Below are 27,711 nucleotides of genomic sequence, written 5' to 3' on the forward strand. Positions count from 1 at the left end.
CTCATCATCGGCTTTGTACCTCGGAGGAAGATGAGCCTAAATATGAGTTGCTTGTTCCCAGTTTAGAGGACCGGGTTTGTCATGGGAGAGCCAACGACATGGCCCCCCACTTCTTCTTTATGTATGAATGCATGATCACCCGTCTGGGCGTCTTTCTGCCCTTTTCGGAATTTGAGATGTCTGTCCTACAGCATTGCCGCGTTGCCCCTACTCAGCTTCATCCCAACTCCTGGGGTTTCTTGAAAATTTACCAATTTATTAGCCTTGCCCTAGATTTCCCGACTACTTTGAAGATCTTTTTCCATCTCTTCCATATGACCAAGCCCTTTAGCGGGCTAAATAATAAACAACAATGGGTTTCCTTCCGAGCCATACAAGGTCGGAGGATTTTTACCCTTTTTGATGAATCCTTCCATGATTTTAAAAATTTCTTTTTCAAAGTGCAAGCTGTCGAGGGCCACCATCCCTTTTTCTTAGATGATAACTCTCTTCCTCGCTTTCCTTTATATTGGCTGGAGGCCATCCCTTGCGAGAAATATAGTTTGGATGATTTGGATGAGGTAGAGGCTGCTGTTGTTGGGTTCCTCCGAGAAGTTTGGGGGAGGGCCCCCTATTTGGACACCAAAAAGTTTCTCCAAGGGTCTCCGACCTTTGTTCAGTCACAGCTAGGTAGTTTTTAATCGTATGTTGGATTCCCGACTTGTTGACCTAATATTCCGACATGTTTGATTTTTTAGCTGTTTGTGTTCTTTTTCAGAGATGGCAAAGAAAAACGCTCAAGAATCTTTTCAAAGGGTCCAGGAGGCTAAGGCTAAGTCTCGCGCTCGATCTGGGGATGCCAGGGTTATCTCTCCTCCTCCTCCTCCTCGCAATGTTGGGACTCTTTCCAACCCTGTGGTGATTTCTTCTTCAACTCTCTCTCAGCCGCCGTCCCCCGTCGTCCGACCTGCCCCCGATCCGAAGAAGCGCAAGCTCCTAGAATCTGGCTCTTCCGGGGAGGTAAAGGCGGACGCTCTTGCCTTCGTTCGAAAGAATATCTATCCTTATGCCCGCATAGGCATGGATGATATATCTGTTCGGAGCCACCTTACCACCATGGTCGAGGAGAGCCTTAAGGCGGCGGGGGTCTGCGGCAAGCTCTTAGATATTTTTGATAGGGCTCCTCTTAGCTCCTTGGGGGCGTCCTCGAAGGTCGAGGAGCTGGAGGAGAGGATCCGTTTATATGAAGAGCATGAGGGGAGGTTGAAGAAAGAAGTTGCCAAGTTAAAGGAGGAGAGAGATACCCTTCGAGAGAGAGGAAAAACTTTACAGGCCCAATGTAATATGGAAGCGGAGTTGAGGAAGACGGCACAGGCCAGCTACCAAAGCTTATTCAAGGATCATGTGTCTGTGAAGACTGACCTGCTCAATTCTCGGAAGGCATACGAGGAGTTAGAAGACTCTATTGCCGAGGGCGCCGAGGAATCATGGAGGATTTTTCTGGAGCAGGTCAGAGTTATTGCTCCTGACTTGGATCTGTCTCCTTTACATCCTGATAAAGTTGTTATTAACGGCGCCATCGTTGATCCTCCTGCCCCCGAGGTCGTTTCTGAGTCAGACCTGAAGACTCGGGGGCAGAGGATTATTGAGTCTCCTCCTCGTCCCAAGGATGCTCCGAGTTCTTCAACCGTCATTCCAACTTCCTCTCCAGCTTCTCTTCCCGGCCCTGGTGGTGCTCCTCCTGGATCTGGCGATGGTGGTTCCTCTGCTCTTCCTAAAAAATGACTTTTTTATCTTTTTATGGCTATATGGGGGGCCCGGCTTGTGGGTCCCCCCTTTTTTAAACTTTATTTATATGTTGGTGGTTGTGAGAACAATTTCTTTCTGGCCTTTTAAGGTCGTAAACAAAATATTCTGATCCGTGCCCTTTTTGGATAAGGGTTTTAAACAAAGTAAATGCCCTTTTTTGGATAAGGGTTTAAGTTATCTTGTGCGTGCATGCTTTTTGGTTATGTTTGATCTTTTCGGAAAACTTTTCATTGTTTTCTCGAACCTTTTTCGTTCAAGGGCTTTTATACAGCCTTTAAACTTTTTCCAGGTTTTCCTATCTCTTTTGTTATCCTTTCAACTTTGCTTTAGTGAGTTTTTATGACTTAGGTTATTTTCGTGATGCGCTTTTCATCTACTCGGGGTATTTCCGAGTTTTTCTACTCGGGTTCTTGTCCCGACTTATGAGTTGGATTGTTCCCGAGTTTAATACGATCAACTCATACAACCTCTTTACACCGACTTGTACCTCGTCGTTTTATCCTGACGACCATCTAGGTCGGTTCATGGGATTTTCACGTTTTGTCGAGCTTAAGTCGGCGCGTTTCGTAGAAAGACTTATATAAAAATAAAGGAGGATATTTAAGAGAGATATAGTAAATGAAAAAGAGCTTTATTAATTGGGAAGGTACCTTTTGCTACTAAGGGCCTTGATAGCATATTTTCCCTTAGCCTCTACTATGATGCCTCGTTAAAAACCCTTCTCCAGAAAAAACCCTTTTTGGGAAAAAATCATGAAGTTGGGAAAAGAGTACATCAGGGAGTAGAGTTCGCTTCTAACTGTAGTACCTTTTCATATTACAAGCATGCCACGACCTTGGTAGGTCAGTGCCATCCAGGTCGGTTACTTTATAGTAACCTTTTCCTAACACTTCCTTGATTTTGTATGGTCCTTTCCAGTTTGCGGCGAGCTTTCCATCTCCTGATTTGTTGACTCCAATGTCGTTTCTGATTAGAACCAAGTCATCTACAGCAAATGTTCTTCGAATGACTTTCTTGTTGTATCTGGTAGTCATCCTTTGCTTTAATGCCGCTTCTCTTATCTGGGCATCTTCTCGGACTTCGGGGAGCAAGTCGAGCTCCTCTTTGTGCCCCTGTACATTTCCGACTTCATCATGGAGAACTACCCTTGGGCTTTGCTCATTGATTTCTATTGGAATCATGGCTTCTACGCCGTAATCTAGTCGGAAGGGTGTTTCTCCCGTGGCGGATTGGGGGGTTGTCCTATAAGCCCACAACACTTGAGGGAGCTCTTCAGCCCAAGCTCCCTTTGCTTCCTGTAATCTCTTCTTCAATCCTGCCAGTATGACTTTGTTAGCTGCCTCGGCTTGCCCATTGGCTTGTGGGTGTTCCACCGAGGTGAATTGATGCTTGATTTTCATACTGGCTACCAGATTTCTAAAGGTGGCGTCGGTGAATTGGGTTCCATTATCTGTGGTGATAGAATAAGGTATTCCATACCTTGTGATGATGTTTTTGTAGAGGAACCTGCGACTTCTTTGAGCGGTGATAGTGGCTAATGGTTCTGCTTCTATCCACTTTGTGAAGTAATCTATTCCCACGATTAAGTATTTGACTTGCCCTGGTGCTTGGGAAAAAGGACCTAACAAGTCCATTCCCCATTTTGCGAAAGGCCAAGGGGAAGTGATACTGATGAGCTCTTCTGGTGGAGCTACGTGGAAATTTGCATGCATCTGACATGGTTGGCATTTTTTCACAAAGTCTGTGGCGTCTTTCTGCAAGGTCGGCCAATAAAACCCTGCTCGGATTACTTTCCTAGCTAGCGACCTAGCTCCGAGATGGTTTCCGCAGATCCCACTATGTACTTCCTCCAACACCTCGGTGGTTCTTGAGGTCGGTACGCACTTCAGCAATGGTGTTGATATCCCTCTTCTGTAAAGGACATTCCTCACCAAAGTATAATGCTGTGCTTCCCTTCGGATCTTTTTAGCTTCTTTCTCCTCCTTGGAGAGGATGTCGAATTTCAGGTATTCGACTAAGGGATTCATCCATCCGAGGTTTAAACCGGCTACCTCAAGTACCTCTCTTTCATCTTCTGTTTTTGACACCGAGGGTTCTTGGAGAGTTTCTTGGATCAAGCTTCTATTGTTCCCTCCGGGTTTGGTGCTTGCTAGCTTGGATAGGGCGTCAGCTCTGCTATTTAGATCCCGAGTTATATGCTTAACTTCGGTTTCCGCAAAGTGCCCGAGGTGTTCCAAGGTTTTTCCTAAATACCTCTTCATATTGGGGTCCTTTGCCTGATATTCTCCGCTTATTTGGGAGGTCACCACTTGCGAGTCGCTGTAGATCATCACCTTTGTAGCGCCAACTTCTTCTACTAACTTTAATCCGGCAATCAAGGCTTCATATTCTGCCTGATTGTTTGAAGCCGGAAATTCAAATTTTAAGGAAACCTCTATCTGGGTTCCTTTTCCATCTACCAATATTATGCCTGCGCCGCTCCCTGTCTTATTGGAGGATCCGTCTACATAGAGTTCCCATGTAGTCGGTTTTTCCTCTTGTTCCCCTGCATATTCTGCAATGAAGTCGGCGAGGCATTGGGCTTTAATTGCAGTCCGAGTTTCATATCTCAAATCAAACTCGGAGAGCTCTATCGCCCACTGAACCATTCTCCCTGCAACATCCGTCTTTTGGAGGATTTGCTTCATGGGTTGGTTCATGCAGACTCTTATTGTGTGAGCCTGAAAGTAAGGTCGTAGCCTTCGTGAGGCTATCACTAAGGAGTAGGCAAACTTCTCTAGTTTGTGGTACCTTAGCTTAGGGCCTTGTAGGACCTTACTGGTAAAGTAGACCGGGTGTTGCCCGACCTCATCTTTTCTGATCAGGGCTGATGAGACAGCCCTGTTTGCCACGGATAGGTATAGGACAAGGACTTTTCCCGGCACTGGTCGGGTTAAGATAGGAGGTTGACTTAGGAATCTTTTGAACTCTTGGAACGCCTCCTCGCATTCCGAAGTCCATACAAATTGGCATCCCTTCCTTAATAAAGAAAATAATGGAAGGGATTTTAGTGCCGATCCTGCCAGAAATCTGGAGAGGGCTGCAAGTCGGCCATTGAGCTGTTGAACCTCTCTCAAACAAGTCGGGCTTTTCATTTCTAGGATGGCTCGGCATTTGTCGGGATTGGCCTCAATCCCTCTTTGTGTTAGCATGAAGCCTAGAAATTTTCCCGCTTCTACTGCGAAGGCGCATTTTGCGGGATTTAATCTCATCCCATGCAACCTTATAGTACTGAAGACTTGTGAGAGGTCGGTCAAGAGGTCGACTTGTTGCTTAGTTTTTACTAACATGTCGTCGACGTATACCTCCATTAGGCTCCCTAGATGGGGGGAAAACACTTTGTTCATCAGCCTTTGATACGTGGCTCCTGCATTCTTTAGCCCGAATGGCATGACCACGTAGCAATAGTTGGCTCTTGGTGTGATGAACGATGTTTTCTCCTGGTCGGGTTCATGCATCGGGATTTGGTTATATCCCGAGTAGGCGTCCATGAACGATAAGTATTGATACCTCGAGCTGGAGTCCACCAGGGTATCAATACTCGGCAGAGGATAAGGGTCCTTAGGACATGCCTTATTCAAGTCGGTATAGTCGACGCACATTCTCCATTTACCATTCTGTTTTTTGACTAGCACTACATTGGCTAGCCACGTTGGGTATTTGACCTCTCTAATAAAGCCGGCTTCCAGAAGCGCCTGTACTTGCTCTTCTACTATTGAGGCTCGCTCTGGGCCGAGCTTGCGTCTTCTTTGCTGCACAGGTCGGGACCCTGGGTAAACCGAGAGCCTGTGGGACATGAGCTCGGGATCAATCCCGGGCATGTCGGAGGCCTTCCATGCGAAGAGGTCGGAATTAGCTCTTAGGAGTTCCCCCAACCTTTGTTTTAGGGTTTCCCCTAGGTTGGCTCCTATGTAAGTGTTTTTTTCCTTCATCCTCACCGACTTGTATTTCCTCGGTTTTTCCTCCTGGTTGGGGTCGCAACTCGTCTCTGGTCCTTGTGCCGCCCAGCTTTATGGTGTGGACTTCTTTGCCCTTCCCTCTCAGATTTAGGCTTTCGTTATAGCACTTCCTTGCCAATTTTTGGTCTCCTCTTACCGTTGCTATTCCTCCTGGAGTCGGGAATTTCATGCAAAGGTGGGGAGTTGATACTACTGCTCCAAGACGATTAAGGGTAGTCCTGCCAATTAAGGCATTGTAGGCTGACCCTTCATCGATGACTATGAAGTCTATGCTTAGAGTCCTTGATTTTTCCCCTTTTCCAAAGGTGGTGTAAAGGGGTAAAAATCCTAGTGGTTTTATTGGCGTATCCCCTAATCCGTAGAGGGTGTCGGGGTAAGCTCTCAACTCTTTTTCATCTAACCCTAGCTTGTCGAAGGCGGGCTTGAAAAGGATGTCCGCCGAGCTTCCTTGGTCTACTAGGGTTCTGTGGAGGTGGGCATTGGCTAGGATCATGGTTATCACCACGGGATCATCATGCCCGGGGATTATCCCTTGCCCATCCTCCTTTGTAAATGAGATGGTGGGGAGGTCGGGTGTTTCTTCCCCGACCTGATAGACTCTTTTAAGATGTCTCTTGCGAGAAGATTTAGTGATTTCGCCTTCCGCAAATCCTCCTGAGATCATGTGAATATGTCTCTCAGGGGTCTGTGGTGGTGGATCTCTCCTATCCATATCATCTCGCTTTGTCTTTCCATGGATGTCCGACCTCTCCATGAGATATCTGTCAAGCCGGCCTTCTCTAGCCAGCTTTTCTATCACATTTTTGAGGTCGTAACAGTCGTTGGTGGAGTGACCATATATTTTATGGTACTCGCAATACTCGCTGCGGCTTCCCCCTTTTTTATTTTTAATAGGTCTTGGGGGTGGCAGCCTTTCAGTGTTGCAGATCTCTCTGTATACGTCCACTATAGATGTCTTTAGAGGAGTATAAGAGTGATATTTCCTGGGCCTCTCGAGACCGAGTTCTTCCTTTTTCTTGACTTCCCTTTCCCTCTCCTTAGATGAGGAGGTGGGTCCAGGTCGCCAACTCAGGTCCCTTAATTTTGCATTCTCTTCCATGTTGATGTACTTCTCAGCCCTTTCTTGTACATCACTTAGAGAAACGGGGTGTCTTTTTGATATGGACTGTGAGAAGGGACCTTCTCTGAGCCCATTGACTAACCCCATTATGACTGCCTCTGTGGGCAGGTCTTGGATCTCCAAACATGCTTTATTGAACCTTTCCATATAAGCTCGTAGAGGCTCTCCGACCTCCTGTTTTATTCCCAGGAGGCTCGGTGCATGTTTTACTTTATCTTTCTGAATTGAGAACCTCATCAAGAACTTCCTTGAGAGGTCTTCAAAGCTAGTGATGGATCTCGGGGGAAGGCTATCGAACCACTTCATCGCTGCTTTCGATAAAGTGGTCGGGAATGCCTTGCATCTCGTAGCGTCGGAGGCATCGGCTAGATACATCCGACTTTTAAAGTTGCTTAGATGATGCTTTGGATCCGTGGTTCCATCATAGAGGTCCATGTCAGGGCTTTTGAAGTTCCTTGGAACTTTTGCCCTCATTATGTCCTCGCTGAAAGGATCTTCTCCGCCCGGGAGTTGATCTTCTTGTTCGTCGCGGGAGTTCTTGAGGGAGGATTCCAGCTGTAAGAGTTTTCTTTCCAACTCTTTTCGCCGCTCCATCTCCTCTTTGAGGTACCTTTCAGTTTCTTTTTGTTTCTCCCGCTCTTTCTCCAGTTGTTCCAGGCGGCTATGGACTAATTCCATCAGCTCGGTCACGTGGGGTGGTCCGCTCTTTTCTGACTCACGCCCATCGGAGGAATTGACCTTCGGATTTTTTACTCCGGAGGTACCTTCTCTGTGTTGGTCGTTATCCCGATGTTGGGCCATGTCTCCGTTGTCATTACCCATGTCTAGATTCTCTTGTTCAGAATCTGTTTCTGCATGGCCTTCTTCGTGGGATCTATCCGCCATCGATGGATGATCTCTCGGGTCCCCGGCAACGGAGCCAATGTTACGGTAGGTAACCGGAGATTAACACAATGGATGGCGTTTGGCGGCCCAAGTGTGTGAAGGAGGAGAACTCCGGATGGATCAGCAACTCGGGAGGCTCCGTCCGACTTGTGCTCGCGAGTGAATGGGGGGTGGTACCTGCAAAGACACTCCGATGCCTAAATTAGCAAGAGTGTGAGCAGGTCTAGAGAGTATTGGGCTTAGAGATACCTGAGGGGTGTCAGTGTACTTATAGTGGTGAGCCAATAACCACCGTTGGTGTAGTGCCGTATCTTTAGGATATTAACCGTTCCCATTATCTTGGGGAGGTTAAGATATGGCTTTATGAAGCGGTTAGAGAGATTTTAGGGGCGGTTACTCATTTGAATGAGTGTTTATCTGCCAGCTAATCTCACATCCGACTTCTTTAAGGCAAGTCGTGGATGGTACCGACTTCTTATGTGAAGGTCGGTACTTAACTAGGCTTAATCCTTTGGGTGAGGCCTTTTATTTGGATCTGGGCCTATATCGTTGGGCCAGGGTATGAACAAATAATTATTTAAATTTAAAAAATAAAAAATACAAAAACCTGCTTGTCACTTAAAAAATTGTATATTTTCTTGAATAAAATCAGAATTTATTCGTGTGTTATTGAGTTATTAAAATTTTAATAGTAAAAGTAAAAGTAAATATATTAAAAAAATAAAAATATATTTTAAAAAAATTATAATTTACATCTTTTTAAAAGTCTTTTTTACTTAAAAATATTTTTTTAATATTATAAATAAATAAAAAATATTTTTATATTATTGTACCTAAATATAATTGTTAAATAAAAATTTAAACATAATTTTTTTAAAAAATAATATCACTTGAAACAAGATATTTTCATAAAAACTCAACTAAATAAATATTTTTATTTAAAAAAAAATCGTAATGTCATTTATTTCTCTCTCAAATAGTACTTTATAGAAAATTAAATATGTTACACCCAAAATAGTGATTTACTTATTTATTATAACATCCATCAACTACTCTGTGAGACTATTCATGCATTGTCTGATATGTAAATATCCCAAAGTTATATTATGGTGAGAAAATTAATAGTAATAATTGATATGCTCATAGGCAGAGTGACAGTTTTTTTTTTGGTTTCCCACGGTATCCCCCAACCCGACAGGTCAAAGACTAATCCGTCGCGGTACTGAGCTCCATTTAAGGGTTTGCCGCTGGCCAATGGGTTGCTGCATGCACAAGGCGGGATTCGAACCCCCGACACTTACTTAAGCGGACTAGTGAGCTAACCACTAGACCAACCCAACTTGGTTTGCAGAGTGACAGTTATAGTAGGCAATATCTCCACATAATGATTGATAGCACAAAATTTCAAAATAGACGGAAAAAAAAATGATGGTTCAAGTAGCAAGGCCCACTAGGCAATACTGGGCCCAAAGAGCAGTAGCCTATTATCCCTCCACTGTTGGGAGTAGGAGGTGTTCGCTGCTCTGTGAAACCAGCCTCACGAATTGCCCTCCAATTTAGGAACCAAGAAGCCGGGCCTTCGCCCAGACCACCAGGTCCAACTTTCAACTTGGAGTGGGCAGGCCAACAAAGAGCAACTTCAGGCCCAACTCAGAACAGAACAGAACACGAGCATTATAAGTACAACGTACTTTCATTCTAACCCTACTTTTTCAATCTCAGAACAGAACAGAACACGAGCATCTGCTCTCCCTTCGCGGAGGCCCCGACTTCGGCGCCGCTACCTATGGTCAGATCTGCTACTTCTTCTTCCGAGGCGCCACTACCTATGGTCAGATCTGCTGCTGCTTCTTCTTCGGCGCCGCCTCCTCTGTCCAGCCTTGTAGCATCGTCCGCGCCGACCAAGACAACCGCGTGCGAGTTCAGATGCGGTGGCTTTGGTGGTGACCTCCGCACCATCGCCGGCCTTGCCAGGTCAAGATCTACGTTTCCCACCGTTGCTGCTCCATCAACGAGGGCCGCGAACGTTCTCGGCTTCCCTTCGCGGCGGCGGCGTCCTCGGTGCCGCTTTCTACCGCCACGCCAGCCATCTTGCACGGTGACGCTTCTGGCACGGACTTCAAGCACAGATACGTGTTCTCTACTTCTTCTTCTGTGTGTTCTAGATTCATCGCTAATTCTAGAATTTTTGTTGTTGCTCTCTCTAATTCTGCATCTTCATAATCTGAATCTGAAAGATGATTGTTTATGACTTGGGACTCTTGAATCTTGCTTACAGAAAGGGAAGATGTATATATGTGCTTGTTTATACATTCATTTTGAAAAATAGATCTGGTTTCTCTCAGGTGATGGTGGTGCATATTCATCTGCTATGCAAGCTGTCCTCTCACGCCTATTGTCTGCTGCTGCTGCTCCTGGACATACTTTGCAAGAAAATCGCAGCCAGTGTCTTAAGGCAAGTTGATATTCCAGTTTTAGGGGTGGCAAAGCGGGCCAGCCAGCCCCAACCCGCCCTGCCCTAACCCGCACCGCCTAAGCTCGACTCATAAACGGGGCGGGCCGGCCCGTCCTGCCAACTAAAATGGGTTCAAAATGCTAGCCCGCCACGCTGTATGACGGATTGGAGGGCTAACCCGCTTGACTTTTTTTTTTTTGAAAAAAAATCATTAAAATTAACCAAAAAATAATAATTAAAAAATAAAATACAAATAAAAAATAGTCAAATTATAATATAATTTTTTTACTATTTTTTTAATTTTTAACTTCAATAAAATTGTTCAAAATAATATTTGTCAGTAACATCATCTTTATTTTAAAAAATAAATCACATAATTTGAGTATATATACGAAATTGTAAAATAAAATGAATAAAGGTAATAACTAAAAGAAGAATAAAAACAAAAAATGAAAAAAAAAGTGTTTAAAAATTCTATAATTATTAATTTGCTTGGCGGACCGACCCGTCCCGCCCCGCCAATTTGGCGGGCTCAAAATCCTAACCCGACCCGCCTTTTTTAGCCGGGTGAGCAGATCGGCCCGGCGAGTTCGACCCGTTTTGCCGCCCCTATCCAGTTTACTTAAAATATTTGTGCTTTTTAGCTTTTTCATATATCTTTTCTTTGAATCATTATTCTCTATATCCTTTCCTTGCAATTGCTTATGTTTTAAGGCTGTGGTTGGAGAGAAGAATCCTTCCAGAATCCATTATTCGTTGTCGTATCCGGGAACTGGACACCTATCATAGATCAGCATATGTTACCTGTTAGAGAAAGGTTTGAATTTGTTGTGATAAAAAGTTCGTCCCGATATTCTTTCATGTTTGTAGGAAATTTTTAGTTAAAAGTTGCATTTGGTTGTGCAGCAACTCAAGTTTTCAGTTACCTGGATTTTGCATGCCTCAAATGCTTAAAAATGAAGATGAAGAAGGAAGGGATTCTGATAGGGGGAACTTTGAGACTAACACATGTGTTGATGTGGGCTTAATTTCAGCGCAAAAAAAAAAAAAGCCCTAACTCTTCTCCAACGCTATTTTCCTTCAACCTGATTCCTTTCCATTTGCTCCATTTGCTCGTTAGGGGTGTGCAAAAAATATTCTTACCCCCAAGGCCCAAGTACTCGAAGGTCCTTACCAAAAAAAGAGGGTAGCTAATTGGATTCTTTTTTTCTCCCGTTCCCCCTGTCTTACTGCCGCCCTGCGCTTCCACTCTTCAAACTGACAATCTCAGTCGAAAACACATTTGGCATTCATTGAATTGGTTCAGTTCATACCAATTTGATACTCATAATTATGATAACTACCACCTTTTTAACCAGTTTGTAACACTTTTTTATTTGTTTCTTTGTTTTTACATTCAAGAAGGTAAGGATACAATGTCAGGTATGAACATGTACGTGAAGGTTCTAGGGGCTCTGAACCCGTTCTTCGTTTCAAGGTCATAGACAAAACTGTTAGGTTTGTAAGATTTGTTATGTCAAATTTATGGTTCCAAGGCTTTTAGAGTAAGACGCCGAGCTTGCAGCTTTCCTCGGCGTCTTCCTCTAAGAGCCTTGGAACCATAAGTTCGATAGAGACTCCACGTATGTGGGACATAACAAGTCTTACAAACTCAACAGTTGTTTTGTCTATGTCCTTGAAACGAAGAACGGGTTCCAGGGCCCTGGAGTCTTCACGTACATGTTCATACCTGTCATTGTATCCTTACCTTCTTGAATGTGAAAACAAAGAAACAAATAAAAAAAAGTGTTACAAACTGGTTGAAAAGGTGGTAGTTATCATAATTATGAATACCAAATTGGTATGAACTGAACCAATTCACTAAATAATGCCAAATGTGTTTTCGACTGAGATTGTCAGGAAATGTGCTATTTTCTATGCCAATATTTCTTAGGAATAACACACTTTTTTAAAATGTTTGATTTAGCCATTTGGATACCGTACTCAATTCATTGGATACTTGTTATTTGTTATAAAAGATCAATACAACAATCAATAGTAATCAAACATTTAATAAAAGGTATACGCCTAAATGGCTTGACTCTGTAATCATATGCAATTGGCATGGATTGTAAAAACTGATCGTTAAAGACTATCAAGAAAATCTAAAAAAAATAACAATGAAAACTGGGAGGAGAATAAACGTATATAATTAGTTATTGTAAAAGAAATCAGAAGTTGCAGAGTTTGAAGAAGAGTATTGGTGTTGTGTGAGTGCATTGTCTGGTGGCGGGTTTAGGAAACTCAGAGAGTTTGAAGCAGAGTTAAGGACGGCGGCAGTAAGAAAGGGAGAACGGGAGAATAAGCGGAGTATTTGATCTTCACAACATCAGATAAAAATTATTGGGACTTATTTAACATAGAATGGCTCTCACATTCTTTTTAATAAGGTAAAACAATGCTTCATTCATTGATGATATAAAAAGCATTATAGTACTTATATCAAAAGATAAAAATAAAGAATTTGGCTGCTCGGAGGAAAAGGGTAAAAGGCCAACATCATCCAACAGGACATGCTACCTTAGCCCAAATGAAATTATAAGGCAATAAAAGGGTTATACCAAAAAAAGTAGAAAATTTTGATTCATTTAATGCATATAAAAATATGAAATGAATTATTGACTTTACATTAGATTAGGCTGATTACTAATAATTTGTTGGATTTGGTTGAAATTCGTTACTAAAATAATTTAGTCATACAGTAATAGTGCTAACTGTTAACATATAATCAATTTGTGTTGGTCTGATTTTGATTGAAGTCAAATTTTCTACTCTTGGTTTGTATGACACAGCAGGTGCTCAAAATTCATTCTAGAGAAAAGTCATCAAAAGTTTGACGAGCTGAGTAGCTGATTAACACTTCTAATTATGTTCTTGGTGTGATGCAGAATCGATGGTTCTAAATGTAAATTTTACATTATGTTTACCTATGTAATGGACATGGAATTGATTTTCAGTTAAACCACCACTGAACACGTTTTTTTGGTCTTTTAAAGTATCTTTCAACTCAACAAATCAATATCTTGATTGGAGCTATATTTAAAGATTTATTATAATAGTTATACAAGTTTTTAGATAATGGATAAGAATTAGTGTAATTTTTTAATATTGAAAGCTACTGTATTTTTTCAAAATGCCTAGAGCGGCGAAAGCAGATTTTCAGATTAGATTTTTTTTTTAATTTATAAAGATAATACATAGACTGTGTATTGTATTATTTTAATTTTAAGTTATTGTATTATTTTAATTTTAAATTATAATAAACGGATTGTATATTGTTAGTGCAATACGTGCATATTGTGTTTACATAAAATAGCGACCCAAAACACTGAAATCCTATTTTTTGTAATATTAACCTATTCACTCTTAATAATAAAAATAAAAAAAAAATCCAGGGAGCTAACCAACATGTCTTCAAAAAAACAATAAAACAAAGGAGAAAAAAGGAATCAACATCTAGAATAATGTGTACAATACAAATGATTGGGATTTGAGGGAAGCATGTTGCAATTAATTCTCTGGTTCCAGTTTTCTTCTTGAAATATACTCCATCAGGCTACAAGTTACTAGCAACAATTCAGTTATAAAATACACATGGATTCGGATTAATGTCCATTAGCATTGCCATTATAGTGCCGGTATCCAAAGTCCAAACCCATTTAATATGCGTAGTAAATTACCATTTTAGCCATCAGAGTAGTCCTCAAAGGAAAGACACAATAATACTATAATTTCTAAATATTAGTTGTCTAGTAAAATACATTAAATTTGGGAGAATGTATTTTCCAGAGGGGTTTAATTAAGATTTTGACCCAATTTTTAACAAACATGTTTAAAGAAATATTTTTTTTCTTCCGATTTTTAAATTTAATAATTTTTTGTAAAGTGAATTTTTTAATAAAAAATTCAAAAAGGATTAAAAATTGAATTTTATATTTATTTTATGCATATTTTTATAAATAATTATTTAAATTTAAAAAATAAAAAATACAAAAACCTGCTTATCACTTAAAAAATGTATATTTTCCTAAATAAAATTAGAGTTTGTTCGCGTGTTATTGAGTTATTAAAATTTTAATAGTAAAAGTAAAAGTAAATATATTAAAAAAATAAATATATATTTTTTAAAAAATTATAATTTACATTTTTTAAAAGTCTTTTTTACTTAAAAAATATATTTTTAATATTATAAATAAATAAAAAATATTTTTATATTATCGTACCTAAACATAATTATTAAATAAAAATATTTTTACATAAAAATTTAAACATAATTTTTTAAAAAATAATATCACTTGAAACAAGTTCTTTTCATAAAAACTCAACTAAATAAGTCTTTAATTTAAAAAAAAAAATCATAATGTCATTTATTTCTCTCTTAAATAGTACTTTATAGAAAATTAAATATGTTACACCCAAAATAGTGATTTACTTATTTATTATAACATCCATCAACTACTCTGTGAGACTATTCATGCATTGTCTGATATGTAAATATCCCAAATTTATTTTCCAATTTCCATAGCACATAGGGGAAGTAAAGGTAGCTCACTATCCACCCATAATTTTGTCTGGTGGTCCCACCTTACTTTTACTCATCTATCACTCACTCTATTATTATTCATTTCATTATTTGGTCCCACTCCTAAGTCCTAACATACCATACCATATTCATATTTTCTTAAAAAGAATTATTGTTTTCATTCTTATTCTTATATTTCATTAACACCTATCACTTTATTATTGAACATATAAAAGATTAAACAATAAGACATACACACACACACAAATATTTAGCAATTAATTTTTTGTACAAATAGTAATTTTAAATATTAAATTTTTATTAAAATTTGAACACCTTAATTATAAAGATGATAGTTAAGATGTTAATATATATTGTATTAAATAATTTAATTAAACACCTTAAATTTTTCACAAAAAAATAGTAATTTATTATATATAAAATATTTCTTTCATCTTATAATAATATTTGAAGAGCAATAATATTTTCTCTTTCTATATATGTTACTTTCCCATCATGCTTTTGGGAAAGCACTTTTAGTACACACCCCACATAACCAAAAACCTGCAATATTATTATTATTAATAATTCAGAAGAAAGATAAGATCATGAAGGAAGAAGAAGGAGAAAACATCACAAAAACAAGAAGGAGTAGAGAGAGTTTCAATGATTGTGGTGCTGCTAATGGTGTTGGTGTAGTAGCAGCAACAGTTATGGCAAACAACAACAACAATAATCATAATAATAATAGTAATAAGGGTAACTACAACTACAAATTCTGGGTTTTAGCTGCAATAATTGTTCTTGCACTATGGTCAATGTTCACTGGCTCTGTCACACTCAAATGGTCTGCTTCAAACCTCACAAGATTCTCACATGACTTGGATCATTCTATCACTCTTCAAGATCTTGATGTCTTGGTATGTTACACAAACAAATTTGTTTTTTTTTTTAAATAAATAATTATTATATAAGTTTTGTCAGAAAGAACAATACTTTAGATACAAGTTATGATACCCATTTAGTTTTTGTTTTATTCTCTAATTAAGTAAAGGGGTGTAACAATTTTTATGAGATGTGCTAAAATTAGTAATTAGATGGTATGTTTTTATACGCAGAATATCAAGCTAGCCCTTTAAAAGATTTTAGACAAAAAATGATTACTTATTTTAAGAAATAAGAATTAAACTAAGAAATAAGAATTAAACTGATATGTAAACAAAGAACATTAGATTATTAACTAAACTATGTCAATTTTAAAACCATCAACTATGTCATTTTTATGAAATTAGTACTTACAAGATGACCTGCATAATATAAAATCAAATTAGTACTTTTAAGGATTGTTGACATAAATTTAGTCCTTTTTATGCTAAACTATGTCAATTTTTAAAATGATCAAATTAGTCAAAAAATGTTTGATAGAACTAACTTGAAGTGAATTACATAGGAAGTGGAGGAGAGGGAGAAAGTGGTGCGGCGGATGTGGGAGGTTTACACCCACAGCACCACCGCGAAGGTGCCGCGATTTTGGTCAGATGCATTTCATGCTGCCTATGAACATTTGGTGAGTGATGTACCTACAATTAGAGATGCTGCCATCTCAGAAATTGCTAAGATGTCTATCCAATTTCTCAGTTTGCAGCAGCAACTTCCAATTCAGCTTCAATCTGAATCTGTAAGCTAACTTATTATGCAGAGTTGTTATGAAAATCTTTTTAGCATGCTAGATTCATATGCAATGAAAATCTTTAATATGATTAAAGTTGTAAATTTGCTTGAATCGTTTTGCTGTTTGGTTCTTCTTTGATGTCTGATTAATAGATTATGCTGCAAGCTTTCTGTTTGTAGGTTCTGATCTATGAATCTAAATGTTTCTGGATATGAACTCCCTTCTGATATGTTCATATTTTTTCTTAATTCAAAAGACTCACATGATCTAATATCTTGCATGAAACTTTGTACCTGATTCTCTATGTAAAACTTTGTTTTTTGCATATTACATGCTTTCTTTATTTTATTTTTTCTCAGTAATTTTCTATGTTACTATTGACATGTGAACTTCACCCTTTAACTTTCAACTCCAAAATCATAACTTAGGAAAAAACTATAGAATAATAATTGGATCACACTATTGCTTAGGAAAAATCATTACTTGCTTGTTCTTAAGACAATGATCACCATTTTCATGATCAAACATGTGCAGAACATCAGGGTATCAAGGAAAATGAAAGAAGAACAAGAAAGTAGCTGGGGAGCTAAAATTGGCACTAAGCAATAACAAGGAATCAGTAGCTGTTCTATTCTATAAGACTGAAATATAAAATGTGTGTAGATCTTACCATGTTTGTATAGTTTTGTACATTTAAATTAGTGTTGTCATCAATGTATGAATAAGAAGTAACAACACACTGCTTTTTCAAGACATTACAGTGTAAAAAAAAAAAGCCTAGGTACCTGGGCCCAACTCTCAACTTGGAGCGGACAGACCAACTGAGACATCAGCCAGCTCAGCCCAAAGGCCTTGGCCCTTGTTCCATCACCTTGTTATCCCCGCTTGGGTTACAAGTTGGCGCTACTCAACTCGACATGCTAGGATCGTTCTCAATTTGTTTATAAAGCGTTAGTATTTTGAAGTTGTGTCTGATATCAGACTTTTAAATGCAGATTTTTTAACGTTTGATTGACAAGGTTTATTATTATATATCCATTTTCCCTCTTACTTTTTGGATGAAATAAAGGATAATCCATCTATCTCATGCATCTGTTATGATGTTAGACACATTTGTTGCATCATTATCTTCTTGTAACCTTTTTCATTGTGTCTGTCATAATGTTATGATGTTAATGCAATTTTCTTAGTGAAGTTTATACTCTTTTGCTGGTATCTTTTGGATACAAATTCAAGCTCTTCTTTTATCTAAGTTTTATAGCCAAATTTGCATGTATGATAAACGAAATGCATAAAATTTAGTTGTGCTTTACTTAATATATGTGATATTTGATGGAGAAGTTGGCCAATAGGTTGTTGCATGCACAATACGGTATTCAAACCCTTAACACTTGTTTAAGCAGACTAGTGAGTTAAGCACTAGACCAACCCAACTTGGTTAAAAAAAAATGGAGCTCAATAAACCTTTAATTTCCTTTATAATTCTTTTTCTTATTTTTCTAGAAGAAACATACAAAGGATTGTAATCTTTCAGTTGTAGCTTTGATAAGTGTAGCATGTCCTCATCCCTTATTTTCCCATTCTTTTTTTTTCCTTACATGAACTTGTCTTCTGCCTTTTCCTTTAGTTTCTTTCTAATATTATTTAGCTCATGGTTCTAATTTCGATCATGGTGTTGGCACATTCAATGTAGACAGTTGGATATTACTAGGCACCTTCTTCATTGTGTAATTTTGTGGCAAGATATTAGAATTTTGCCATGGTAGTAGTAGATTTGTGGGTAACCAACAAACATGGTTTTTAGCAAGTGTGTTTATTAAACCTTAATCTAAATTTACTTTTCCAAATTCGAACGAAGGAAAACTATGGGTGTTAAAATCAAAGTTTATTATGGTGACAGTTATAGTAGGCAATATCTCCACATAATCATTGATAGCACAAAATTTCAAAATGATGGAGCCTGTTATCCCTCCACTGTTGGGAGTAGGAAGTGTTCGCTGCTCTGTAAAACCAGCCTCACGCTTTGCCCTCCAATTTAGGAACCAAGAAGCCCGAGCCTTCGCCCAGGCCACCAGGCCCGACTCTCAACTTGGAGTGGGCAGGCCAGCAAAGAGCAACTTCAGGCCCAACCCAGCTAACCACAGCACTTGTTCCGTCACCTTAAAGCCCCCACTTGGGTCACAAGTTGGCGCTACTCAACTCGGCGAGCATAATGTGCTGTAGAAAGTTATATAAACAATGAAAATATTCTATTTCCCCCCGAGGTGTTACTTCTAGAGCATTTCAAATCTTTTTATAGATTGAACAGATAATATTTTATTTTGGGACAACAGAAACTATAACTAGTTGTAGCTTAGGTAAATACTGAATTCTGAAGTTAAATATGAATTTTAGCTTAAACATTACAATGCACGTTTATAGTATTGTTGTTCACCATATTAGAATATTGAATTTTAACTTAAACATTACAATGCACGATTAAGATTTTTCTGCTTTGATATTTGGAATTTGATCGCAGTAGTAACTAAGCCCAAACTCAATTGTTGAGTAACATTTACAATCCTAAAAGGAAACTAGTATAGAGAAAAGGAATTTGCCCCAAAAGGAATTTGCCCCACTTATGGGCAGTGATAATGCTTAATCTGCTAAGCACTTATACAAACTTGTATAGATGACTGAAAAAACATTCTAGAGCCATTGATCAACGTAGTTTAGAGAACTCTTTCTTACTTTCTATAACCAACAACTATATGCAAAACTACTCTCTTTTATAAACAAAACATCAAGGTAAGACTTGAACGAAAAGCATTTATAAATCACAAATTTACAATAATTCTAATCTTAAACTTATATATGATGAAATTACGTTTCAATTATGACAATTTAGGAGAATTATTACCATTGATAGAGCCTAGATGAAGATGATTCCTTCAAGAACAATCGGAAATAAACATATTTTTCATATATCATGCTATGGAAAGAGCAATTGTTAACACCTAGAAGTACTCACACAAATCTGATTGAAAAATGAAAAGGAAATTAATTGAATTAAAGTGAACATAAATACTTAAATAGTATATCATCCTGGGCATGATCAAAAGTCAAACGAACTTCTACAAAATGGCAAAACTGGTTAAAGCAGATCAAATAAATGCTGCAACCATTTGTGTTAGAAAGAAAGAAAAGAGAATCCTAACTCGGAAAATGAATTTACAAAGTTCGAACAAAATGTATTTACATCTAACACAAAACTAGGGGTCCTCCTCCATTAACCTCTTAATCTTCTACTGTCTGGATCTCACCCATCATGATCCTGTTACTCACAACATTGAATCCCAAAACTGCAGGGCTAACCTTTTTCCCTTTCTTTGTCTTCTTCTTTCCCCCTCCTATCCCAGATGCTTCTGTGTTGTCCATATCCTGCATATCTGCATTAGCAGATAGCACACCGCTGGCACTGACTCCAGTAGCCTTCTTATCGGTTTTGCTCTGGAAGGCTATTTCCAAAACATCTGATGGTAACATATCCTTGTAGTTGAGGAACTTCTCAATGAATTCATGTTCCGGGTCATATGATCCAAGGTTTTCTACGAGAAGCAACTCGGCTTCGGATCTCGATTGCTTCAAGCAAAATTCAAGGAAACTTGTATCTGCATCCAACCGAAGAAACGGTTAGAATTACAGTTAACTTACTTTAGGGATAATGAACAGCAATCAAACAATGGAGCAGGTTTTCTTACCTTTTGTACCTATTAGCCGATCGCACTCGCTCTCACACCAATCTCGGAAGCCCATTGCCTCTGAAAATTACAAAAGGAAACCACAGGTCAGCTTCAGAAGCATGTCATATATTCAGGATGCAAGTAAACATGCAGATTCAGAACACTAGATAGGAAACAATGAAACAGAGCAACCAAGTCTTTTTTACCAGAATGCTTAGTCATGGAATCTTTTTTGGTTTTAAGCAAGGATTGAGATGAGGCAGGTGATGATGATAACAGAGACCGTTGCTCAGTTGGTTTGCTGCTCACTGATTTTTGACGAGATAAAGATGCAGGTGAACTCCCTTTAACAGGTGTATTCTTTAAACCCGAGATCCCTTGGCTTCCAAGCTGAGGGAAATCTGACCTGTTTTTGAAGACAACTAATTCATCAGTCATAGTTCATCAACTGTTTCCATCAAAGCTTGAATTTTATGGAAACAGGTCACAAGACTACATTTGTATATGTTACTTTGAAAATTCAAAAACATTTAAGGGCAAGCTGTTTTTTTTTTTTGGGGGGGGGGGGGGAGGGAGGGAGAGGGACACCATTTCTCAATCCAACAAAAAGAGAACGGTATATGATAATGGATATAGTAAAGGCAAGAATTGTGGGCATCATTAGATCCTCATAAGAAGTATCCATTACCCATTATTTGGCAGGTAAATACTTCTTTATTTACTTGTTGGGTACCATATAGAAGAAAATTTTATGGATCATAGTAACTACACAAATAAATTAAACAGGGAAGTGAGAGAAAACATACTGCTTAGTTTCCGGCTTAGACTGCTCAACTGGACCCCAGAATAAGTCATCATCCCCTTTGTATTTTGACTGAGAAGTAGCATGAGAATTTATCTGGATTGGAGATGCGGCTTTGGATGGAGAGGAAGCTGAGAATGACCATGAAGAACCACCATTCCGTATAGACTGGGAAGACTGCACTTTCTGAGGGGTAGGCATTGGGTTGGCAGGAACCGCAGAAGAAGACTTCTTCTCCTGCTCCTTTAAAATGTCCCTTAATGATGTCGGTTTAGGGAACTTAACAAAATCAGTAGACCATGCTAGCGAAGGAGTTGAGCTAGGTAGCTCCCTTTCCCCTTTCCACGGAACAAAGTCTCCCAACGAGGGGCCTGTGGGTATGGCAGGCAACACTTCTTTCTCCTGCAGTGAAGAGCGGGAGCTTTTGCCTTTTTCAATGGGGCTCGAAGAGATGGGCACTTCCACAGATGCATTGGGCACGGAGGCTTTAACTCCTGAACCCTTTGATTTTGTTGACTTTTTCCGGCCTCTTTTGGTATCTTTTGCCTCGATGAATTTTGAATCATCCGGTGATTCTGACTGGATAGCTATATTCTGAGAGGATGATGTATTCTTAGGAACCTCAGCATCTTTTTCGTTGGATTTCTTCAAAACTTCTTCTGCCAATAGATCATGTAGTGGACTTTTCTTGCTCTTAGGTTTTTGAGAAGTTTCCGTTTTAACCAGATGATCAGCATTGCCTCCTTCTCTATGACTTTCACCAGACACCTTTACATAGTCTGGATTGGCCACAACCCCTGACCAAGGAGTTGTCAGACTAACTGACTTGACAGAAGTAGCAATCTCAGATACAACCATTTCTGCCTCTGCCTTTCTCTGTTCTTCCTGTTGAATTTCTAATAAAGACTTTGGCTTGGCACCGGGAGCAGCCTTCCAGGCTCGTCCTGTAGGCATTTCAGTATGCTGTGTTATTACAGAATCAACTACCTTTGACTCAACCCTATCACCCGCATCATCGATACTTCCAGGAACACCAGCAGACACACCATGAACTTCATAATTAGCATCCTCTTTGACAGCAACTCCAATTTGGTTTCCCTTAGCTGTTGTTTGTTTCAGATTTGTTTCATTAGAATCTGGCTTTCCAGGTTCTGATTGCTTGGACAGCTGCAAGGCCGCATTTTTAGGCAATCCCTTTGCTTGATCAGAAGGCTGCAATTTTGAAGATTTTTGCTTTTTGGATTTCTTCTCATTGACCTTTTTGGGTTCTTGCGCATCAATATTTTGCACTACCACAGACGGCTCAACATTGTTGATTTCTCTTTCAGCCTGCTGCTCTTCATGCACAATATTTGATCTTTCCTTCATGTCTATGCTTGGTGGGAATTCAATCCCACATGATTCAGTGGCAAAGGAAATGGCATCACCAGGAGTCTCCAGAGACTTGGAAGTAAAGTCTGAAATAGAAAGAGGTTGCTCTGCAATCTGGTTTTCCTCTTTAGATATCTCCTGATCATGTAATAAGGGACTATCAACCACTGTTGGTGCAGGAAACATCTCCTGATTCTGCTCATTAGTTTGTTCAGGAACCGCAGGGCCCCAGCTTTTCTGAGAACCAGTATTGCCAAACAATTGATGTGGCAGATTTAAAGGAGAAGCTTCATCACTTAAATTATAACAAGAGTCCTGGCTACTCATAGGTATATTTAAAGAATCAGTGCGGAGTTCATCAAGCACACCGGGCTTATTTGATTGAGAGCTCATGGAAAACATCCCCTCTTTTGATTGAAGTTGAGAAGGATCCATGTGCAAATTCCCAATTGGAGGTGTACCAGACTGCATATGTCCATAAGACGAATTAGCAAGTCGCTGGTTAGATTGCTGGTCTTGCAGCACTTGAGACAGCAATTGCTTCTGCTGTTGCAGCAATAACTGATGCTTCTGCTGCTCCTCCTGCCTTTGTTGCTGCTGAAGCAGTAACAATTTCTCTAACAATGGCATCTGCTGAGCTGGGGCAACAGCCTGAGACTGCAACTGCATCAAGTATTGTTGCTGTAACAAATTCAATAGTTGTGGATCTTGAGATATACCAGAAGAAAGTAGCTTCTCTGCTGACAAAATATTTGCGGGGTTATCAGTTGCTTGACCTAGTAAATTGCTCAGGGACAATTGGTTATGTGCTGGCAGCCTTTGCTGTGGAACGCCAAATGGCACTTGAGAAAAATTCTGATCATGATGGAAGTCAAATTTATTCTGAAGTGGATGTAATCCACCCTGCAGAGGATGATTTGGCCATCCAGAAGCACCATTATTTAAACCAACAGATGTCCTGTCAGATAATCCCTGGATGATTGACAGCAAATCAGAGTTTTGGGACTGAGTCTGCCGAGAATTGTCGCTCATTGAAGATAAAAGTTTTGAATGCAGGGCTGCGTCCAGGGGAATATCTGGTTTTGGCGCAAGGGAAGCTGCATCAGGCCCTGGCCAATATGGGTAAGCACTAGGTAAGGATCTCTGTCGCTCAAGTGCTAGACTATTGGCAAGTAAGTAAAGGTTGTTTCCATTATCTACTCCAGAAGGACCAAGATTAGCAGAATTATTTCCAATAAACCCTTGTAAACCTGAAATGCATACATTAAGAGTTAATGATTTCCAAACATATCTGATAAAGTCAATAAGGTTTTTGTTTTTGTGGGGGGGGGAAGGGGGGGGGGGAAGGGGGGGAGGGGGATACAGCTAAAAAATGCATCGAAATTATTAACCTTCGGATAAGGCAAGACTTTCGAGCGGCGGACTTCCCTTGTTACCAGACATAAGTGACTCCAGAAATCTATTTTCAGCTTCTGTAGCAGAAGTTTGCCTAAGCCTAGGATCACTTCTCAATGTCTCAAACTCACTCAAACCAGCAAGGGTATTCCCAAAGGGAGCAGAGTTCTGGCGGCCAGGTATGTCAGTAAAGTCATTCGGTTTTGGAGCAGAAAAACCCGGTGGTGGTCGGGCTTTAGCTCGTAAATGAGGCATGACATCACCAAGAGGTAACCATGGTGAATCAGCTGCTGAATTATCAAGACGAACAGGTAAGTCAATACCAAAATATCCAGACTCAAACCATCCAATAATATCAATTCCTTTGAAAGGACCCTGAATTTGACCCTTAGGATCCTTATATAAAAGGGATAACTCCTCCGGTGGGGTCTGCACTACTCTCCTGCTTCCAAGTTCACTATCCAGAATTCCAGATAGCTGCCTCTTAAGAATGGAATCTTCACTGGATTGCCACTTCCCGACATCTCTTGGATCAGATGAATAATCCAAAATTCTTGACCTTACACCATTAGTTGCATCACTATTATCATGCAAGAGGGTGGTAGTTCCATGTTCACCCCCTGGCATAGTTCGCCTTGCAACACCATGATGAGCAGAGATATTTCCTTCAACTGACAAATCTTTGTTATTGGGGACCTCATCAGTTACTCTGTTAATGTCTCCATCTTCAACTCTTTCTGAACAAACACATTAGAGGAAAAGCGGAAAAGAAGTCACTTGAGACAGAAACAAGCACATTCGAAATGCCATATGAAGAGTATACTACCACACATTGGCAAAAATATAAAATTAATGAGTTATGTAAAGAGTAGAAACCATGTGAATATACTTATCAGACCAACTAATACTGAAGAATGTATGCTTTTAAGTTCCAAACAATGTAAGCAATATGGAAGTAGAGATATTAACTTGAAAAAAGAAGGGAAAAAAAGAAAATAGAAACAATTAATCAAGAAAAACACCTATTGCGTTGTCTGAAAAGACCCTAAACCCCATTCATAGGGCTGCCTTATTTACATCTATCTTCTTAGTGATACATTCATTCTTTTATCAGGATTTAAGATAAATTAGATCATGTAATCTACAAACTAGTATCTAGAAGCATAACAATGTGTTCACTTTTCATTCAAAGAGACTTTCTATGATTAGTTAATATATCCAACTTCCAAAATTTCAGAACAATGATTTCATGAACGTTGAAGTTGACTTAAAAAACCAAGTTCAAAAGTGTAATCCTGCACCACAACCTATATGTAACTTTATAGTTTATGTCCAGTACATACCATAGAAAGGTGAACCTCCAGGTTTCGATCGCCTAGTATGCGAAAAATCTGTTGAGCTTCTTCCATCTTTAGGCACCTGAGGTGCTCCACTAGTAATAATCTCCCCTTTGTCAATACCCTTTAAAATAGACTGTTTAAAAAAAAAAACAGATAAACAACCTAAAATGAAAATGGAATTCAGTATAACGGAAAACAAAAAATATCATTTACCAGTTCTTCAGAATTTGGTGCCAGAATTGCTAGAGGTTCCAATGGTTCTTCCTGTGTAAGATTAGGTACCTGCACAAAATCATCAGCTAGTTTTCTATTTCTATCCATTTTAGTCACTCTGTAAATATCAAGCAACTTTGTCCTATTATATCTGAAGGGAGAAGGTTCTCCGAGACCAGTTTCAACTTTTTCTGGTAAAGATACAGGATAAGAGTTATTCGTGAAGCTACTGTTAGAGCCACCCCAGTCATGACCATGAGTAGAAACTGGGGTCATATTCTCCCCACGCCCACGCCCAGAGGAATATGTGGAGCCTTCTTGCTTGTTTGGGGTACTGTTATGTTGATGGGGAGGCTCTGACCTACCACGGCCCTGTGAGAAGCTAGGTCTCCATGGCCGATAATGATCTCCCTCCTTTTCATCCTTTCCATGATTGGAAGTGTGAGACAAGCCTTTGTCCAGATGTATATCAACTTCTTTTCCAGAGTCGCTCCATTTTTCACGAAGACCTTCTGGTTCCTTATTATCAGGACCCCAGCGTGTGTTCCACTTACTCTCACGCCGCTGGTCAAAGTTAGTGTCTCTGTTTCCGGAATCATTCCGTCTATCAGCAGCACCACGACGAACTTCTCCAAAGTTCTTTGAAGGCAAATTTTCTGTCCAACGCTCCACTCTCCGAGAATCACCAAGATCTTTCTCTCCATCCCTCCACCGATCCTTCCGTATGGAGGACTTAGTGTCCCGCTCTTCATCACGCCAACGATCACGGCGTCCACTTTCTGAGTCAAGCATGGACGGCCTAAAGACATCTTTTCGCTTATGAGCATCATGCACATCCTCTCCATTTCCAGATGTCTTAGTGGTCTCCATGCGAAGACCAAATGGAGGACTTAAAGCCACATGGTTTTCCTGAGAAACAATACAGAGATAAGAAGCCGGAAAATTAAAACACTTTGATGGGATTACAGACCTTTAAAAAGGAATAGGAGCACACACTATATGATAAAAAACCAGGAGGACTTAGTACACACCACAGTTCCTCTTCCAGATTTACTTTCCCCTGGCTTTGGCAGAAGCCATTGCGGTGAAAGTGGAATTGGATTGTCAGAGCCCTGAACATCTGCGTCAACAGGATTTAAACTTCAATTATTGTTCCAATCTTAAGAAAGCTAAGGCATTCACAGCCTCAAGCTGTAAGACGGACATGTAATAAGCCCATGCAGATCAACAATAATATAAAACAGTTAAGGCATTATAAAACAGCTGGTTAAGCTAATAACATCACCAGCATGTACAATTCATGCTTTGATAAGTATGTACCCTGTTTTCTGAGATGAACTTAAATCCATTTATATTAAGGAAATTTATCATGCAGAGACAAAAAAAAAAACATTTATCTTATCATGCTAAAAAAATGACTATAAGTCAGTACATCAATGAACACTAAACAAAAAGACATGGCAATGATAGCAGCCTAATCTACAATGTTGTTATTCAAAGTTCTTTTCCAAGCATACATCTCAATTTTATTTTTGAAAAGTAAAAATGTTCAGCTGTTGTAAAAGCACTAAATTTTGCAGCCCGCAAGATCAAAGAGAAAGAAAAAAAAGTGACAAACTTCAACACACGCACACACACAAACACAAACACAAAAAAAAGTGATATATAGCTAAAAGAATCTTTGTCGTCCTCAAGTCCACACACTGATATCGGGGCACAAACGAAGAATCTCAAAAATTTCAAAAATATCTCAGCTTTCTGGTCCTCGAGTCCATATCTAAAATAAATGCTACTAAAAAAATCAAATACTGATAATTTCTTTTTGGAGAAAAATGAAGAAACGAAAGCGTATCGGCTAAAAAACGAGGCGAATGCTCAATGCGGCAAGTGAAAAGCTCAGTTACGAAACCCAAAACCGACCAAGAAAGACTCTTTCTTTGTTCACACAAAAGCAAAAACCCTAATCACCAGAAAGAAGAAGAGAAGCTGAGAAAAACCAGGAAGAGAACCTTTGGAGATCTTCAATGGAGTGCGAGAATCAGAGGTGGCGCGTTGAGCCATTAGAGAGTGAGTGAGAAGTGAGAGATGAAAACCCTTGGTTTGTGAAATTTGGTTGCGAGCGATGAGAGAGTGAAGAAGCGAAACGGTGGAACATAGGGTAAGGGTTGAAGCAAGATAAAAAATTGGGGCTTCGGCGCACGTTAGTGCGTGGTACTCCACTGTGTTAAGTAGTGAAGGCAGCCAACTAAACTTCTAAAAAGTATTCTCTTTCTTCCGTGAGCTATGCTGTTCAAATTCAATTCAATTCGATCAAATTAATTTATTTGTTTTATTAAATTATTTAAAAATATTGTTTCTTAAAATTGCTTTTATTTTAGGATAATACTAT

At 39.3% G+C, this 27,711-nt stretch overlaps 2 protein-coding genes and 1 long non-coding RNA gene across 6 annotated transcripts; 2 read left to right on the top strand and 1 right to left on the bottom strand.

Moving 5' to 3' along the window:
• The first annotated feature begins 9,514 nt into the window (after window positions 1-9,514).
• LOC140179878 (uncharacterized) lies at window positions 9,515-11,303 on the top strand. The gene is made up of 3 exons (XR_011873710.1): window positions 9,515-10,246; window positions 10,961-11,063; window positions 11,153-11,303. It is a non-coding gene; the product is annotated as an uncharacterized lncRNA (long non-coding RNA).
• A 3,774-nt stretch (window positions 11,304-15,077) lies between these two features.
• Window positions 15,078-17,547, top strand: LOC140179743 (uncharacterized). 4 transcript variants are annotated; one of them, XM_072219476.1, is made up of 4 exons: window positions 15,278-15,727; window positions 16,258-16,485; window positions 17,014-17,134; window positions 17,232-17,547. In XM_072219476.1, the coding sequence occupies exons 1-3, from the start codon at window positions 15,308-15,310 to the stop codon at window positions 17,086-17,088; spliced, it is 723 nt and encodes a 240-aa protein (XP_072075577.1). In that variant the 5' UTR covers window positions 15,278-15,307; the 3' UTR covers window positions 17,089-17,134; window positions 17,232-17,547. The 4 variants fall into 4 exon arrangements, with proteins under 4 accessions (XP_072075579.1, XP_072075577.1, XP_072075576.1 ...); XM_072219477.1 differs by having other exon boundaries at window positions 15,301-15,727; window positions 16,258-16,374; XM_072219478.1 differs by having other exon boundaries at window positions 15,078-15,727; window positions 16,258-16,374; window positions 17,014-17,547.
• A 1,952-nt stretch (window positions 17,548-19,499) lies between these two features.
• On the bottom strand, window positions 19,500-27,644 carry LOC112697954 (protein ESSENTIAL FOR POTEXVIRUS ACCUMULATION 1-like). The gene is made up of 9 exons (XM_025751358.3): window positions 27,332-27,644; window positions 26,354-26,442; window positions 25,323-26,231; window positions 25,113-25,242; window positions 23,766-24,506; window positions 21,008-23,624; window positions 20,408-20,607; window positions 20,220-20,279; window positions 19,500-20,129 (listed from the first exon to the last, which is right to left on the bottom strand). The coding sequence occupies exons 1-9, from the start codon at window positions 27,381-27,383 to the stop codon at window positions 19,756-19,758; spliced, it is 5,172 nt and encodes a 1,723-aa protein (XP_025607143.1). The 5' UTR covers window positions 27,384-27,644; the 3' UTR covers window positions 19,500-19,755.
• Between the last annotated feature and the right edge of the window lie 67 nt (window positions 27,645-27,711).

Source organism: Arachis hypogaea, chromosome 16 (assembly GCF_003086295.3).
Source record: "Arachis hypogaea cultivar Tifrunner chromosome 16, arahy.Tifrunner.gnm2.J5K5, whole genome shotgun sequence".
Classification (NCBI taxonomy): domain Eukaryota; kingdom Viridiplantae; phylum Streptophyta; class Magnoliopsida; order Fabales; family Fabaceae; genus Arachis; species Arachis hypogaea.